This window comes from Limulus polyphemus, unplaced genomic scaffold, assembly GCF_000517525.1.
Source record: "Limulus polyphemus unplaced genomic scaffold, Limulus_polyphemus-2.1.2 Scaffold41, whole genome shotgun sequence".
Classification (NCBI taxonomy): domain Eukaryota; kingdom Metazoa; phylum Arthropoda; class Merostomata; order Xiphosura; family Limulidae; genus Limulus; species Limulus polyphemus.
Window position 1 is genome coordinate 116,974 of NW_013665651.1, and position 18,410 is coordinate 135,383.

The 18,410-nt window shown below is 32.8% G+C and overlaps 1 protein-coding gene across 1 annotated transcript in view; it reads left to right on the top strand.

The window, feature by feature from the left end:
• The window catches only part of LOC106461810 (potassium voltage-gated channel protein eag-like), a 112,307-nt gene that overhangs the window by 57,740 nt on the left and 36,157 nt on the right, over positions 1-18,410 (top strand). Inside the window, exon 2 of the mRNA XM_022388941.1 lies at positions 7,796-8,029. Within this exon, the coding sequence (XP_022244649.1) occupies positions 7,796-8,029 (234 nt within the window). The remainder of the gene's footprint in view (positions 1-7,795; positions 8,030-18,410) is intronic.

Below are 18,410 nucleotides of genomic sequence, written 5' to 3' on the forward strand. Positions count from 1 at the left end.
ACTATATTTACACAGTTAAAATTCAACGGTTTCGCAGTATATTCTATAGTCTGTTTCTTCTTCGGTTTACCGGCCCGGCATGGCCTGGTGGTTAAGGAGCTCGAATCCCAGTCCCACCAAACATGCTCTTCCTTTCAGCCGTGGGGGCGTTATAATGTGACGGTCAATCCCACTATTCGTTGGTAAAAGAGTAGCCCAAGAGTTGGCGGTGGGTGGTGATGATTAGCTGCCTTCCCTCTAGTCTTACACTGCTAAATTAGGGACGGCTAGCGCAGATAGCCCTCGTGTAGCTTTGCGCGAAATTCAAAACAAATAAATCACTTTACACAACATCTAAGTAAAGTAGTTATCAATGATACGATAGCATCATTTTCAGATTTCGCTGAAAATAGAATATGCGTATTTCAAAACGTTCGAACCTTGTAAGTAGAATGTTTTGTCAACCATCTTCATCTTTATTACTAGACTTCCTTTTCCTCATCATGAATCCATTGTCAAGTAACATGAGATTAACATACATTGTGAGGAGTAAATTCCCAGCACTGAAGAAGTCATTGTAATTGATTTCTATAGTAGTAGTTTCGTATGGTGTTTCTCAGTCCCAGTCCAGACACCGGGGGAGCATGTTTTAGTGTGACGGGGATGCGAACCCGCGACCTGCAAATTGCGAGTCCAGTGCCCTAACCACCAGCATATTTCCAAGGAAACCAAGGTTAATAAAATAGGTTTTAACTCTTCATAATATAAATATCAAATTCAACAAGCAAAACAACAACAAACTTTCCAGGAAAAAGCTATTTGTGACAAATGTTTTCTAGGGCACCCCAATGGATATCCAAGGGAATACGTGTTAGTGTTAAGTTTCTTAATTTAATCAGGCATGAGACTTCCGCAGGATTACGTGTTAGTGTTAGATTTTTAAATTTAATCAGGCGTGAGATTTACACAGAAATATGTGTTGATGTCACGTTTCTTAAACCAATCGGGCGAGAGTTTTCAAAGTTTCACAAGTTGATAAGGTATTTCCAAGGAAATTATTCATTCATTACAATTGCTAGTTTTAAGTAATACTAGATGACTAAGCAAACAACATAGTAAACAAAAAAATATAATTTATTTAGTTATAATCCATTATAGTGAATTTAAAATCTATTGAAATATATTCGATTTCCAATCAGTACTTAAGTTTAGGTCCTGATTTAAATTTCCGCAATTGATTGGATTTAGCTGCTGGTATCGTCAGAAATTAGTATAAAATATTTGAGGTAATATATTTCTTGCAAAAAGCTATTGCTCTGATTTCACATTCACACAAGATCTATAACCACCCATGTGCTAAGTAGCTTGAAGAGCCAGAATAACATTTGCTATTTGATACTTTTGTAATTCATTGTTCTTGAGAACACAGAGGCTGTTTTATTTCCAAAATTATCTCTAATACTGGACTTGTGAACTAAAAACTGCTAGACGTAAACATTACAAATAATATTATCTCATTTTCTATAACTAAGTGTAGAGAACTAAAGGTTTTATATCTAAATCTGTTTGGCCCTGGTAATCATATAACATTTATATTCTATATTTTCCCAATTTATTAGTTACCAAAAATATTAGACGTTTCTATTTTCATTTGAATTCTTCACATAAGTCTTTAAATACTAAATTAAGTTGAAATCATAAAACATAGGATTGTAATTTCAATATATTCTGTTGATTCTTGTGATTAAATTTTGAACAATGGATATGTTTGTTATTAAGGCCATGCATGAAAGAATGGTAAGTATAAGTGTAACTGTTATATAATTATTATCAATTATTTGAATGTATATGTGCTATAAGATGAGACATCCTGATGATGATAGACAGAGAAAAGCACAGAGATAGTAGACTCCACATAGCGTGATTTATGTAAAAAAGATTCATAACACGAAGAAATTATATGCTAATTAAACTTCCTGTTCTCTTATTCCACTAGAATATCTAGCCTAAATCTACACCTAACAACCCATCACTCTTTTACTCTCCAGTCTCGCAGTGGATAAGATGATAAATCTTTATTGTCTGGTGATTTCCCACTCTTTAAAACTTATATGTTTCAATTAGAATGAATTTATATACCTCCAGTGGTGTTTTTTGTTATTGTTATTGACAAAAAAATCAGTATTTTTTATGAAAGTTTATTAGACAAAATTATGACGGAACATGTGTTTGTATTAAACATATATTTTTCTTAATTTCTATCGCCCATATACGTATATTCACATTAAGTCGAGAGTTAACATACTTAAAAAGAAGTTTTTATGGTATATTTTTATTTGGTTAAGGCACATAGTTGTTCTTGATCCAAATATTGCGTGTCTTTGGCCACTTAGCTTCACAAATAAAATGAACTGAAAAGAAATATGAGTTATGTCTAAAGCTAAACTGCTCACAGATTATCGATCTGTTCCATTTTCTTCACTCTATCACCTTACACTACACTAGAACAAAATACAAAAATATCCAGACTCTCGTTATTTTAATCTGTGGAAATAAAATGTTTACTTATTACTATCTTTTAATTTTAATCAATGGAAAAAAAATGTTTTGTTATATATATTTGTAATCAACTTTGGCTGCACATAATGCTGGGTTGATGATATATTAAGTACTTGTAATTCATGCAAAGACACATAAATATCTTAGTAACTAGCTGACAATAAGTGCTGCAAATATACTATTGGAACAAAGTCATCACGATTGCACGAAGGCACATTCTTCATGTTCACTTATATTTATTTAGTGTAAACCTGTATATTTTAACAAAGAATTGTTTATCAGGTCACTGGTAAGAGCATTGTACCAGCATATGTGTAGTCTATCTAACTTTTGGGGAGGTTCCTTTGTTGCCTTTCCGATTTTATGAATCTACAGCTGAGAACAGATTATCCCACAGCTGCTATATGAAGCTAGAAAAATGTCCACGTGTATCTGCGAAATATTCAATCGGCTTCAAGCCGAAATAAAACATTAAGTATTTACATTTTTATTGCACTTCTTTACACAAGTCATAAATTCCAACAGATATTGCAAACATAAAAAAAACAATACTGTACATTTACCAGTAATCACAATGTAATACTATTTTATAACTATTCAAAAAGTCAAGCCATTTTCAGTTCATAAATAATGCAATTTGAAATAATTTTAACTGGTTTACAGTATGATTACGGAGCTTATCACTGTCTTAAAATTGATTATAGAACATCTGAACTTGTGGCTCGTGAACATTGTTCAACTTGAAATCATAGTTTCTTTCTCGCAACTTACTGTGGAGTGAATTATTTACACTACGGTTACGATGCCTGTCACTGTCTTAAAAGCTCTGATTTGCAAGTTTTGCCATTATGTGGAGAACCTTAAAGGCCACTCTTCGACATGTGTTTTGGCTGTACATTATTTAACAATTTTGCAGTATGTGTTTCTGTTCAGAAAATGTGTTTACGCCTCAAACCATAGCTGCCCGTTGATTATTAAACTGCCTGAAATCCGTCGTAAACCAAATATGCAAGTGATAAACACATTGTCCGTCGTACCATTTGCAGCGGCACACTACTGTATTAGTACTTACAAACCTTTTTTTATAAAATCAAATTTACATTATTTTATAGCAAAAATGGTCTTGGTAGATTACCTAATTTACATCGGGTTTCTTTCTCTACTTTTAATAAGAAACATTAATATTAGAAGTTATATTGTGTACAGGAAGTAAAAAAGTAACGCTTTAACATAGCTCGTGACATATCAATCAAGCTAACGATAACGAATTATTTTCACATAAATGAATGCGTGGATATTCAAAATAATACATATAATTTAGGTAAACTGCAAAAAACAAACAAACAAAAATACAGAGTGTATAAGTTACTAAGGCAGCAAAAAGGATCACAGAAAGTTTAAAAATCTATTTTTATCTGAAAGGAATATTGTAAGATTAAAAATCCTTTTACAGTCGTCTGGGCTTCAGTTTTTTAGTTGTTTTTTTTTTCTCGTCCACATTCTATGTTCAACTGTTTAAACAACAGTTTTTTTTATTAACGGTACCTGGCACTTACAATGTTCAACAAAAACTATTTTAATACGAAATATTAATATTACAAATTTTATTGTTTATAGTACATTAAGCTGTTTATGACAATACTAACAGCTTCTGTATTGAGTACAAAAAATTGCTTGTTCATACTGTCGTCACACTCATATAAAGCACGTTCTTGTAACAATATTTTTAGCTTTCAGTTTCTTTTTACCTCTCTTTGTCAACATCAAAACCAATGAACCTAACAATAATAATCATATATAGACTAATTAAAAGAATGATAAAACCTACATTAAAACCACATGTGAAAATAGTGTTATACATGTGTATCTAGTGGATATTCATGCGTTATTTTATTGTACTAGTATACTATATGAAGATCTACGCAAACCCTCGTAACGTCAAGTTAAACATATTACTAACATTTGTTATTAAATCATAGCCCAAAACGTTGCTGTCAATGCACATACAAAATAAGTAATGTTTGTGACCAGGATAACAAAATAAATACTTAAGCACTAATGAAGATGGGCCTAATATGACATAGTGATTAGGGTACTCGACTCGCAATCTGCGGGTCACGGGTTCGAATCCCTGTAACCAAATATGCTCGCCCTTTCAGACGCAGTGTCGTCACAATGTTATGGTAAATCCCACTGTTCGTTGGTAAAGGGTAGCCTAAGAGTTTGCGGTAGGTATTGCTGACTAGCTATCTTCCCTCAAATTTACCACTTCAAAATTAGGGACGGATAACGCAGATAACCTCGAGAAGCTTTCTACAAAATTCAACACAGAGAACACATAAACTACATAATGAAGACTTTATTGTATACATACAAATGAATCGTCTTCATAATCTTGTTTACAAAACTAGGAGTAGTTTTAAATCATTAATTTATCTTTAGCGAGTCACGATCTTTGAACATGGAACTATAGATCCTTTGCAGAAAATGTGAAATGAAATAAGAATAAAAAAAAAACATATTTCGTTCAGCTCATGAAATTGATGAATTGTGTTCTATTACTTGTCGCTTGGCTGACCTATATATTAAAAAAGCATAAAATCATGGCAGGCAGAACTACCTGTCAAATGATTTTAAAATGAAATATTAGATTTCGGCCACATTTCGTGATTGACGCCATATTTATTGTTCATTGAATCCTTATTCCCGATTTAGTTTTTCTTTGTTTGGTACAATATAAGAACCCCCTTTTATTACTTCTCTTTGTTGTCGTTGTTTTATTTGTTTGTTTGTTTTTAGTTTTATATCTCCTTGCAGAATTCTTGTTGCCGTGGGGACACGCGAGAATGTTGCCCTGGAGAAAGAACCTCATGATATCCTCTGAATCGTTTTGTTCGCTATCATTGAAAGTAATACTATTTCAGCCAGAAGATTAAAACTATAAATTCCCAGTGGTTGCTAAGTTAATCTTGATTCTGATATTGCTGAAAGGGCCCAAAGTGAAAAAAAACAACTAACTAAATTGAGATTTTCTCCAGTGTACAATACTGTCAAATCAGCGTAGCAAGCTATGTAGTATTATCTTTTAATGTTACTGTAAATTATATGTAAATAACAAATATACTAAATATAGAGATTCCAACAATGCGCGAAATCGTATCCAATGCGATGATGACCCAACCCTGTTTTCTACATCTCAGCCAAAAGGAGTTCAATGAATTAAAATTGTGCAACAGATATCTAAAAATACAATTGACTTTGTAGTGATATAGCTGTTATTAGCATCGAATTAATAGTGTGAATTATTCGTGTTTAAATATTGATTATGGAAAAACTTAAGTGCAAAGAAATTAAATAAAAGGAAATATATTAACATATATATTTTGCACTGGGAAAATTTTGATGATCATTGAAGCTCAAATGCTGGCATAAGTTGCTCCAAATTATTCAACAATACAAGTACTAGCTTTCTCAATGTTTAAATAAAGCATAATGCGAAATACTGTAAATAATAGTAACACAGTGCAACTATGTCAAACCAGAACCATCGTTACAAAATAATGTCAATCACCCTCTTCAGTTCATTGTTATCCAAACTATGTATCTGATAATCAGTCATATGATCTTAGATGCAAATGACTGGCTATTTAGTCTACGTCATATATATATATATATAGTGGTCTCACACAGTCTTGGCTCAAGTCTTCACTTTGAAGTGAGTCACACAGCTTAAATTGTTTTGTCCATGCTCCATGAATAGGCCTCTAAGAAGACATTTAGACGTTTCACTCATGTGACAAACACAGACAATTACAATAAAATGCGGTATGTTGGCAACGAATTTCGTTATGGGAAAGAGGAACTGCTTCCAAATCAATTTTATAGCCATTCAGACACCTGGACAAGATAGAATATCATTCACAACACAAGCAGACAACCGTTATACGTCGAGTTTGACTCGTCGTAATCGTAAGGTACGTGCTTTGAGACTGAATTAGATGTTTGCAGCCGCAATTGGTTGCTGCGTCAGTGTAGTGACGGTTAAAAACAGACTTCTCAAGGTCGATCTTTATGCGAAACATTCAAGATGAGATTTAATCCTTTCAGAACAAGGCACACCAATAGCTCGTCTGCAGTGATGCCACAATCACGGCTGGTGAATCAAAGACGTGTAAGCAATGTTCTTTTCATAAATGAATCGAGTTTCACTTTGAAGCCGGATAATAGATGTATACCCATTAGCTGAGAATCTGAAATCAGATCGAATACCATTTTCTTACAGATAAGTGACGCATATAACAGTGGTGAAAATATAGTATGGGCTGGACAAGGCATTGGTAGATGAACTAACCTATATATCCTGCGGAATGGAACCATTATTGCCAAATATTGTAGGAACCACATCGTGCGATCCATTGGGGTACAACTTGTTGATACAATTAATCCCGACTTTAGGCTAATATATGATAATATCTTCTAAGCTAGACTACACATTTCTTAAATAATAAGATATTAACTGAATGGTCTGCGCATTCAGCAGTGTTCAATTTAATCGAGAACGTATGGTAAACCCTTGGGGGACGAGTCACATTCGTCTAGTTTCTCGGAACGTCAAAGGTGTCCTGGAAAGAGATTTATCAGAACAGTAGTCAAGGGATGTCAGCCCGTCTTTGCTATTCGTGGTGACCATACTCCATAGTGAAGTAAATGTTATGGACTTTAATGATGTAATAGCCACCTCTATCAAGTGTTCATCTATGAACGTAGGTTGATTAATCAGAAATTGACATTTCAGATTACATGACGAATCACCAGCTGCCAAATTTGTACAAAAGTAAAATAGGACGATTGACATTATATTATCACAGTGATTCTGTCTTGTCATAGCCGTTTTGTTATATATTACAGTTATACCCTGATTGTTTTATGAAGTTTGTATTAAGCCATGGAGTCTCAATTGTCGGAGTTTATTTCTGATTATATTTTCAAGACTTGATACGTTTCACATCCATTTTGTTGTACTGCATGTATTTTATTTGCTGACGTAGTTGATGTTGATATTCCATAACGTAAAGTCCAAATAAGATTTGTATATCTATAAGCCAATACTCAAGTAACATAATGTGTGTGTGTGTGTGTTACAAATAAATACAACTTATTAAGACAGAAAATCTGAGGTAATATTGTATGTTTGCTAAATGAAAGTGTTTGGAATTAACATATTACACATTATCTATATCCTCCTACGTTTTTACAGCTGACTCCAGTTTTCTGCTGGCTAATGCCCAGATTGTGGACTATCCTATTGTCTATTGCTCGGACACCTTCTGTAAAATAGCGGGCTACAACCGGGCCGAGGTAATGCAGAAGTCGTGTCGATGTAGTTTCATGTATGGCGAGCTGACAGACAAAGCCACCATTGCCAAGATTGAACAATGCCTTGAAAGTCAGGCCATAGATCAGTTTGAAATTCTCCTTTACAAGAAGAACCGTGAGTGTATTTGTCATTGTAAAAAAAATCGTATTTAATAATAAAACAAAAATACGCTGTTGCCTATTTCCTGTTGCTACGCATGTATATAGCGAATTTATAAAATAAGTTTGTATTTCTATAGTCCAGCTATTTGTTAACATATTTATTCCAGTATTTTGTTTCCATTTTCTACACTATTATTAAATCGAAAGCTTTATAAGTCTTCAGTTACGGTAGAATTACTATCAGGCAGATAAAGATACTCTTATGGCAAGTGATTGGTTATAGACTAACTTTTATGGAATTTTGGATTTGATATTAAACATAATTTTCCTTAACTAAGTCTTTTATGAGAACAAAATCATCTGTCCTAAAGAATAATTTGGCAGAGAGTAATTTAATCTACTAGGTATTATCTTTTTAGTATATAAAAGAAAACGGCACCTGAACGCTAAAAAAGAAACATTTTTTTTTTACTGAATATGAACAACTTTTAGAAATTAATGCTACAACTAAATCCCTGGTGGCAGTTCAAGAATAAAAAATTTAAATCTTGAAAATCTGAGATAAAAAGTAACGATTGAAACATAAAGTCTGACAGATCATAGAGTGAAGACATCTCTATAGCCGGTGTTCCTTAAGCATTCATGTTGTTTATAGTTTTCTTTAAGTCAGAGGTATTGTCGTCCCTTTTAAATAACTTTTTATCTATGTACAAACAACAACCTATTGCGCTACAATAATTTCGTAGTTCCCAAACACCTTGTGATATTTTTTCATTAACTTGAAATAAAGTTAATACATGCACTAATCATTTCTCTGAAGTTGAACACTTACACGCACACTCTACAATTCTCTAATTTAAACACTGTTGATGTTAACTCACACTTTTCAATTATATAATTTAAACACTGTTAATATTAACTCGCATTGTACAGTTCGCTAAATAAACAGTTAACTTACACGCACATTACATGCTAGTGTTCCCTAAAAACTATTAACGTTCACTCATATGTATAGTTCTCTAAAACACCATAAATGTTCACTCAAATGTATGGTTCTCTAAAACACAATTAATGTTCACTCACATATATAGTTCTCTAAAACACAATAAATGTTAACTCACCTATATAGTTTTCTAAAACACAATAAATGTTCACTCATATGTATGGTTCTCTAAAACACAATTAATGTTCACCAATCATATAGTTTTCTAAAACACACAATTAATGTTCACCAATTATATAGTTTTCTAAAACACAATTAATGTTCACTCTCATCTATAGTTCTCTAAAACACAATTAATGTTCACCAATCATATAGTTTTCTAAAACACACAATTAATGTTCACCAATTATATAGTTTTCTAAAACACAATTAATGTTCACTCTCATCTATAGTTCTCTAAAACACAATAAATGTTCACTCTCATCTATAGTTCTCTAAAACACAATAAATGTTCACTCACATATATAGTTCTCTAAAACACAATAAATGTTCACTCACATATATAGTTCTCTAAAACACAATAAATGTGCATTCACATATATAGTTTTCTAAAACACAATTAATATTCCCTCAGGTATATAGATCTCTAAAACACCATAAATGTTCACTCATATGTATGGTTCTCTTAAACACAACAAATGTTCACTCATATATATAGTTCTCTAAAACACAATAAATATTCACTCATATATATGGTTCTCTAAAACACAATAAATGTTCACTCACATATATACTTTTCTAAAACACAATAAATGTTCATATATATATATATATATATGGTTCTCTAAAACACAGTTAATGTTTCCTCACGTGTAGAGTTCTCTAAATCCGACATGTTAAACAGAAACGGCAACATGAACAATACTCAGTTTACTGCACGTATTTGAACATTTATGAAGTTGTTGTTATGTGGTTTCACTTCAGCGTTGTTTTAATGTACAAATATTTATTTCTTGTTTTCACTAGTTCTTAAATTCAGTTTTTGTGTGATTACATTTTTAACATTAAAACTCTCAAAGTCGACTTTGTCTTCGAGAAATTTTACTTTCCGTTCATTACCTCAAGAGTTTACTAAGAAGCTTATTAGGGAAAGGACTTAGAAAATTATATTATGCATACTGTCGACTGCAAGATAAGAAACCAAAACAGGATAGGCTCAGAAGTTTACATTACCTCAGTTCGTGCCAGCCGTTTTTCTTAATATGCTGACCCATTGCCTCGCCAGTTTTTTTCTGCCATTTACGTTTCGCTGTTGACGCCCGAGCTCTAAGACTTAGCACACTGTCATGCACAACCAAGTCACCCATCATTTTCACTATTTCCAACTCAATTTCTAGGACTCAGATTAACCCAGCGATGCCAAAAGCACTTTTCTTTCGAATGCAAAGCATCCGTCACTTTTCGTGCAGAAATAAATCACCACATTGATTATTGTGGGGTTTGTCAGAGTTTTCCTCTGTAATAACGTGACTACAGCCACTTGTGAGGAATTAACTTAGAGCTATTAACTTTGCATCTTCTGCATTACTGGAATGTCTAAATTTTCATTGCATTTCTTTAGTTATTTTGAATGTAATCATCATTCAGCTGAAAAGGCCAATCTGAAAATAATTATATGTTTGTACTATTACTTCAAATGTTATATATTTCCACCCACTCCAAAGGTGCAAACTACATAAACTCCATTTCGAAAAAAAAATATATTCTCGGTGCATGTATACGTTATAATGAAAGCTTATAAAGTTAATTATTGTTGTTGTTTGTTATTGAGCACAAAGCTACACAAACGGCTATCTGTGCTCTGCCTACCACAGGTATCGACACCCGGTTTCTAGCAGTATAAGTCCGCAGATGTACCACTGTACCGCTGGAAGCTATAACGTTAATAAATCGGGGTAGATAGCCCATTGTGTTACTTTAGGCTTAACAACAATAGCAACAAAAAAGGCACATACAAAAACAACAATAAAATACGGTGCATGTGTATGAAATTTGCTATTTATAATATTTTGTTTGTAGTTGACAAATGATTTGCGATTAGTTTTAGAAAATATATTATTATTCTACAGGAAAAATGAAAGTAATTTCCATAGAATAAAGAAAACAGCTGGTTGGTTGTATATAGTTTGCTCGGCATATTGTCATGTGCAGAGATCAAAGTAAACTTAACTTCTCTATATATTTTTTCATTCATCAAAGTAGTTGCTAAGATTTATAATAGAAATGCAAGATTTTCACTCAGTTTAATACATCTAGTTAAATGCAAAACAAGTTTATCTCACTTGTTTTCAACATAAATATTATTCAACATTTTTATTAATAATAAAACATTTCGCAAACCAAGAAACAAATAACGTATAAAGAAAAGGTGAAGTTGATAAAAAAAAAATGTTTGTTTATGTTGACGTCCAGTGGCCTAACGGAAAGTCTGAGAACTAATAACGCTAAAAGTCGGGTTTCGATAGTCGCAGTTGGCAGAACACAGATAGCCATTGTGTTGCTTTGTTGCTTAACAGTAAACAATCAAACCCATAACGTTATTTACATTGATAAAGCCAGTCTCCGAATAAATAAAATATCACAGCAAAACAATGTATTAAATGCGTTTGACGAGAAAAGTGTTAATGTCTGAAAGAGAATTTGTCTCTAAAATCAATTACACTGTTTTCTATTGATCTTTGTTAATTAATTGAATTTGTTTTACTACGTTTTTGACTTTCCCTATTATCCGTCATAAGATGACATTTTTAAAGTGGTTGGAATAGATCGATGATATCTACCACGTGCAGCCAATGGGCGAGGCACTTTTGACTGACAAAATTATTTATAGAGTATTTTATTATACTGTATTGAAGAAGTCTGCCACCTATGAACTAAATGAGTAAGATAGCTTTGTTATAACACTTCCTTTATTTACCAAACACGTAGAGTAGAATGTGATTATTAAACTTATAGATTTTTTACACAATAGGTGCCGCCACAGGAAAGAATTCACTGTGCATATGTCTATATAAAACCAGAAACGTTCATATCAAATTGTTTAATGAAAAAAAATAGTTTGCTCAAAATAATTTTGGTTGTAACTATTCCGATGTTTTGTTTTGCTTGGTTTCGTAGATAATCACACTCTTCAATTAAAAATCACATTTTTGTTGACTGATGAGCAACTATAATTTTGCAAAAGCGATTCTTTCAAATAGCCCTCCCCCCTCTCTCTCTCCGATGGTTCAGGGGTGAGGCTGAGAACTTATAACTCTAAAAATCAGGTTTCGGAACTTGCAGTAGTCACAACACAATTAGCCTTTTTACACATTTCAATTCTCATTCTGTATTTATAAATATACAAATTAGAGGTATTTATTTTGAGTGATAATACGTTTCAATGCCTTAAAATGTGCTACAACAAATTATAGGTATTTCCTTTTATTTCTTATTTAAAGTTTGTGGGAAATTTGGATGTTCACAACATTAAGTAAAATAAAAACTTTGTTGCTCCCAAAGTTATGTTTTTAAAATAGAATTCTTTATTTTCCAAAAAAAAAACAACAACAATAAAAAGAGCAAGAAACATTGTGACATGTAGCTCTTGGCAAGATTAATGTTTTTAATGCAGTGTTTTAGAGCAAAATATTACCATTGTATAACAAAATGACTCAGCAATTTTTCTACGCAATGCCATATACACCTGTGACATTTTGATGGAACACCCTTTGGTTTAAGTTTCTGTTGAAGTAAAGTGAAAATAGCTACCACAAACGTAATAAAATCTTCAAAGCGACAAAGAAATAATTATTTTGAAGTTACCTTTAATCTACCATCTTTTATAAATCACATCCGAATAAAAATAAGATCTGCTATTAAATTAACTACCGTTTTCTGCACTTCCCTTGACCAAGAAAAGTTTTCGGGGGAGGGCGGGGGAAGAGGCCGGTGAGCAAGTAATTTAATGATTTGTGTTGCAAGTGGCTTGATAATATTTGCTATTCGCAAAATAATATCGAGGTGTCTTCAACGTTTTCAAATGTTACAGTAAAATTCTGAAATTTCTAATGAGAGGGGAGGGGGGCTAAAACCCGGTAGCACCATTCCGGCTACGCCTATGATTTTTTCAGATATAATATTCGATGGAATGTCTTCATATCTCGTTTGTAGCTGCCACACCCTACACAGAACGTGTGCTCTCGCTATGTATATATATATATTGTGTGTGTGTGTGTATATATATATATTGTAGCACATTTTAAGGCACTGAAACGTATCACCACTCAAAATAAATACCTCTAATTTGTTGTAGCACATTTTAAGGCACTGAAACGTATCACCACTCAAAATAAATACCTCTAATTTATTGTAGCACATTCTAAGGCACTGAAACGTATTATCACTCAAAATAAATTATCGGCAGAACTTCAGTATCTTGTGATATTCATATACAATGATCATTTGATTCTTTATCACTTTTTATTAAACTTTATAACCCTTTTTAGAGTTTATCATCCACTTAAAACAATAGAAAATGTGTGACTCGGTGTATGCTCATCGGAATATCTCAAGAAATCAATTTACATGTAATATTAACTTCCGTGTTGACGTATAACCGACATTATGCGTGAAATACCTGAACTGGCAAAGCAAGAAAGCTCGTTAGGTGTTAAACGCCTAAGCTGACAAAGTAAGAAAGCTTATTAGGTGCAAAATGCCTGAGTTGCCAAAGCAAGAAAGTTTGTTAGGTGTAAAACGCCTGAACTGACAAAACAAGAAAGCTCGTTAGTTGTAAAACGCCTGAACTGACAAAACAAGAAAGCTCGTTAGGTATAAAATGCCTGAACTGACAAAGCAAAAAACTTGTTAGGTATAAAACGCCTGAATTGACAAAACAAGAAAGCTCGTTAAGTGTAAAATGCCTGAGCTGCCAAAGCAAGAAAGCTCGTTAAGTGTAAAACGCCTGAGCTGCCAAAGCAAGAAAACTCATTAAGTGTAAAACGCTTGAAATCACTTAAAAGGAAACAAAAAGCCAATTAAAGGTCTATCTTTTGTATATCACAAGCCACTACATAGGTTGTATTTCGTTCAATACCAGAACTCATAAGTTAAGCTGGATCCATGTTAACCAAAAGATAGATCTGAAATGTTGGTTTCACACATCTCTGATCTAAAGTCTGTAATGAAATTATTAAGTGGAAATTGGACAAAAATTACAATCAAATGAGATTTTCATCAAATTTGTTAGCCCTAACAATCCTTCTTCCTTCGTCAGTTTAGATGTTTTACGACACATTGTTGAGTTGTTGTTGTTGTTGTTGTTGTGTGTTTTTTTATCTATTACATACAAGTTACATTTCATTTATACTTTTGGTTGCTTTAGGTCCAGCCCAGCCGATCTGGCCTTTAACGAAAGAGCTCATGCGCGGTAACAAGAGATACCTCGGGTGCTGTTTTTCTAGACTCGTACAGGACTAATTAATTAGAACGTAATAAAAATAAAATCTGAAATCAAACACGAATTTGATCGCAGTTATATAGCCTCATTAATTAAATTATAGTTTTAGAAGTTGAAATGTGCGCAAATTTTGTCACTTTTACCAAAAATGAACTACAATGTTATACAGAAACTACAGCAACTATGAATTTCATTGGTCTTTTCTTGTTGAGGGATTCTCAGTACACTCTATTAAGAAAAGTGCTGGCATCTTAAGATTTTATTGAATATCATCCCTCATACATGCTGTGTAACCCTAAAATATTCTGAATAGAATAATCAAGCTATAATTTTCGCCAAATTTACTTCTGCTTTTATCAGAATCAGATAGCAAAAGATGGGTTTTTGTTGATATAGTTTACTTTTCAGTTTACCTCAACATGTAATTCCCATATTGTAAATATCTGTTCAACGAGTTGATGAAAACGTATAGTTCATGTATCGATAGCAATCACCATGCTACAAGCTACTTACTTGTGATATCACTAAGCATATTAGGGCTTAGTATGTAGGGATGGGACGAAAAAAAAATGGCTGCCGCATTCTATCTATTACTCTATGATGCTTATAAATAACTAATAGAGTTCAGTTATAGCTTTATTTGCGCACCTACTTGACATTATCGAGTGTTTCATAGCTTGTAAGACTCCCAGTATCATTGAACAGTGTTGCTAAAGTGGAGAACTGGGAACTAGCTAAAGAGCCAATGTGTTCAACTTTCTGTTTTCTTCTCCCACACTAGCCAAAAAATGAGTGAAATTTTGGCAATGGATTTAGTACGACAGAAAAGCATTTTGGGAATTATTGAAAACAGGCTATCACTAAGCACGGTAGTGTTTGGTATGTAGGGATGAGCCGAGAAAAAAATGGCCTCCGTATTCAATCTATTACTCTATGATGCTTACAAATCAGTGAGTTCAGTTTACAAGCACACATTATTTCCATGTTTCATGAATACCAGTTCTCTTCGCTAGACGGCAGCACAAATTGTTCTTATATAACGACTGTTTGTGACGTTTCACTGCAAAAACATTTCTGCCAAAACAATTTCAGTAAAAATAAATAAATAAAAAACAAATAAGCTAAATGACTGTTCTATGTATCAAGAAGATCAAGTATTTATGCAATTGACAGATCTGTGTACATTTTATTAATGTCTGAGTGTGTATTCGTGGTATTATACTTCATGGCCTGGGATCCTCCCTAAGATGTTCTCCCTAATAGTCGACATGACCCTAGCATGTGGTGGAATCGATTTTATGCACATACAGTGAGTTAGGGTGAAGTTGGATGGCATGAGTTATGTAAATTTCCTATTAACATCGGTTCAGCGCTCTGGGGTACTTGTACCGTTCTGGAAGAACCATAGCAGCTTCACTGGCTCCCAGTGTAATCCAAAATTAGAAAAACTGACAAAATTGATATGATTAACAATATATATATATATATCACCACTGAAAAATATGAAAATAAAGAAATGTTCACTTATCAACCTACTTCAATGAAATCGTTTAAAAAAAAGAAGGGAAACAAGTAATAAAAAAATGTAACAATTAAGTATGACGTTGGGATGGCAATGCCAAAGAGTACAGAAACAAGGTAAGGATGAATACACAAAACCATACAATAATTCCTACTTAAGCAGCCAGTAAGTACTGAATCAAACTTACAAGCTTATTTTTATTAGTCACTGTAAGCTTGTATAACACTGTTTAGTTTAAATGCTTTTATTGAAACCTGAATTCATGCAACACGAATTCAACATTTAGTTGTTGATAAAAAAATGTCTTGGAAAGATTTGGCTGCTTATGCAGTGATTGATAAAAAAAATTCTTGGAAAGATTTAGCTGCTTATGTAGTGATTTTTATATGGTTTTGTGTATTCATCCCTACCTTGTTTCTGTACTTTTGTTGGCATACGTTATACATAATTTTTCAATTTGTTTTTTATTACTTGTGCATTTCTGTAATTGCTGCATTGACCGCTACAATTCCGAGAATTTGGAAACCTTGATGCTCCAACTTGGATTTCGTTATCATAACGATGAAAAACAAAACATTTCGTTCGGACCTTTGTTAGAGAACTTTAAGTATCTTATTTTACTTTTTCCTATTCGTACAGGTAAAATTGGACGTATATAAGTGCCGTGTCTTTTGACAACAGTCTATTAAAAGGAATTCAGGTATCACTTTACTATTTTATCGGATTCTTATCTAATAACACGTCTTAAAGTTAAACCTTGAGTATTGTAACCCGCTTTTTTACTATAACTAAGTTAGACTGGAAAGAATCATTCTAATTTACTAACTACAAATGTCAAGGTCAAGGAGCGGAATCCGTGCAATACCAATTCATTTCATTACCAGGTAATTAATTATATAACTTGTAACGTTTCTACATTTTGTTGTTGTTGTTTCCTAGCAACCAGTCAATCTTCCTTCTCTACCAGTAATACTTCGTAGACGTATTGGAAGAGTCAGATATTTAATAGAATAAAGAGATGATTTTGAGAAAAAGAATACTTTTGAAGTGTAGAGAAAGTATTTTAAACTCTTTTGTAACTTTTTCTATCAGAAAAGATATTTTAATATTAATTGCTCTAAATTTGTAGTAGAATTAAATGTTAACAGTTTCTTTTCAGAAATTTGACTACTTTGAGTAATTTTAAAATAATATAAAAAGTTTCAAAAATCAATTTTTACATTTTACCGAGAACTTTGACATAATATACATTTGTAAACAGGTTTAAACTGTTAACTTTGGTGCATTTCTTTATGCATTATATTCGTAGTTAAAGCGTTTGTAAATTATGTTAAACATGTACGTCTACAATAGAAGACCTAGTGATGCATAATTTTAACTGTATTTGAACTGTAACTTTTATAAAAAGGTGATGATATCATTAAGTTCCACACAATAAAGTGTATGTAAATCATGCAACCTTTGCAACAGGAATTATTCTTATTTGATAGTCGCACTCTGGAGCATCAAGATCCACTCTTTTTATCTCAGTTGGTTTTCTAAAATTATATCGTACAGTATTATAATAGATAATAATTGCATTCCTATTATCAAATTGTGTTCTAGAGCATCAAGACGCATCTCCCCCCCCCGTTTTTTGCTCATTTTATTTTCTAAAATTATACAATACAGTATAAAATAGATAATAATTGTATTCTTATTATCAAATTGTTTTATAGAACGTCAAGATGACCCCCTCATTTTTTCTCAGTTGATTTTCTAAAACTATACCATACAGTATTATAATGGTAATAATTGTAATCCTAGTGTCAAATTGTTATCAGTTCTTTTGAACAAGATTGTAAGTGGTTGAATTTATTATCCAAAGGAATACTTTTTATGATGTAGACGACTTCTGACTGTTAACATGCTATTAATCAAATGTCACAAAGTTTCTCTCTGGAGATTGACATGCATTTTCTTGTTTCCCCTCACATTACTGAGAATAGTAGACCTAAAGCGAAATCTATAATTCACGTGTTCTCATCAACATTCAGGGGGCATTGTCTTTCGATTTCTTCTGAACAATGTGTAAAGCACTTTCCTCGTGGTTAAAGCACTCATTCTGCCAATTTTTTTCAGATTACTAGTAGCCTACGTCCTTGTACGTTGGGCTAGATCGTGATTATTTGCATTACACACACCAATCATTACTAGACTAGAAGAAATAATGGCTGGAGACGGCTTGAATGGGTAATGAAGAAAAACTTTAATATAAGCTTAACATAACAGCAAATGTACAACGTTTCGACAAGGTTTTGTCATCATCAGGTACAAGGTTGTACATTCGCTGTTATGTTAAACTTATATTAAAGTTTTTCTTCATTACCCATTCAAGCCGTCTCCAGCCATTATTGGTCTCAAAGTGGGTTCCTCGTCATCGAATCAGA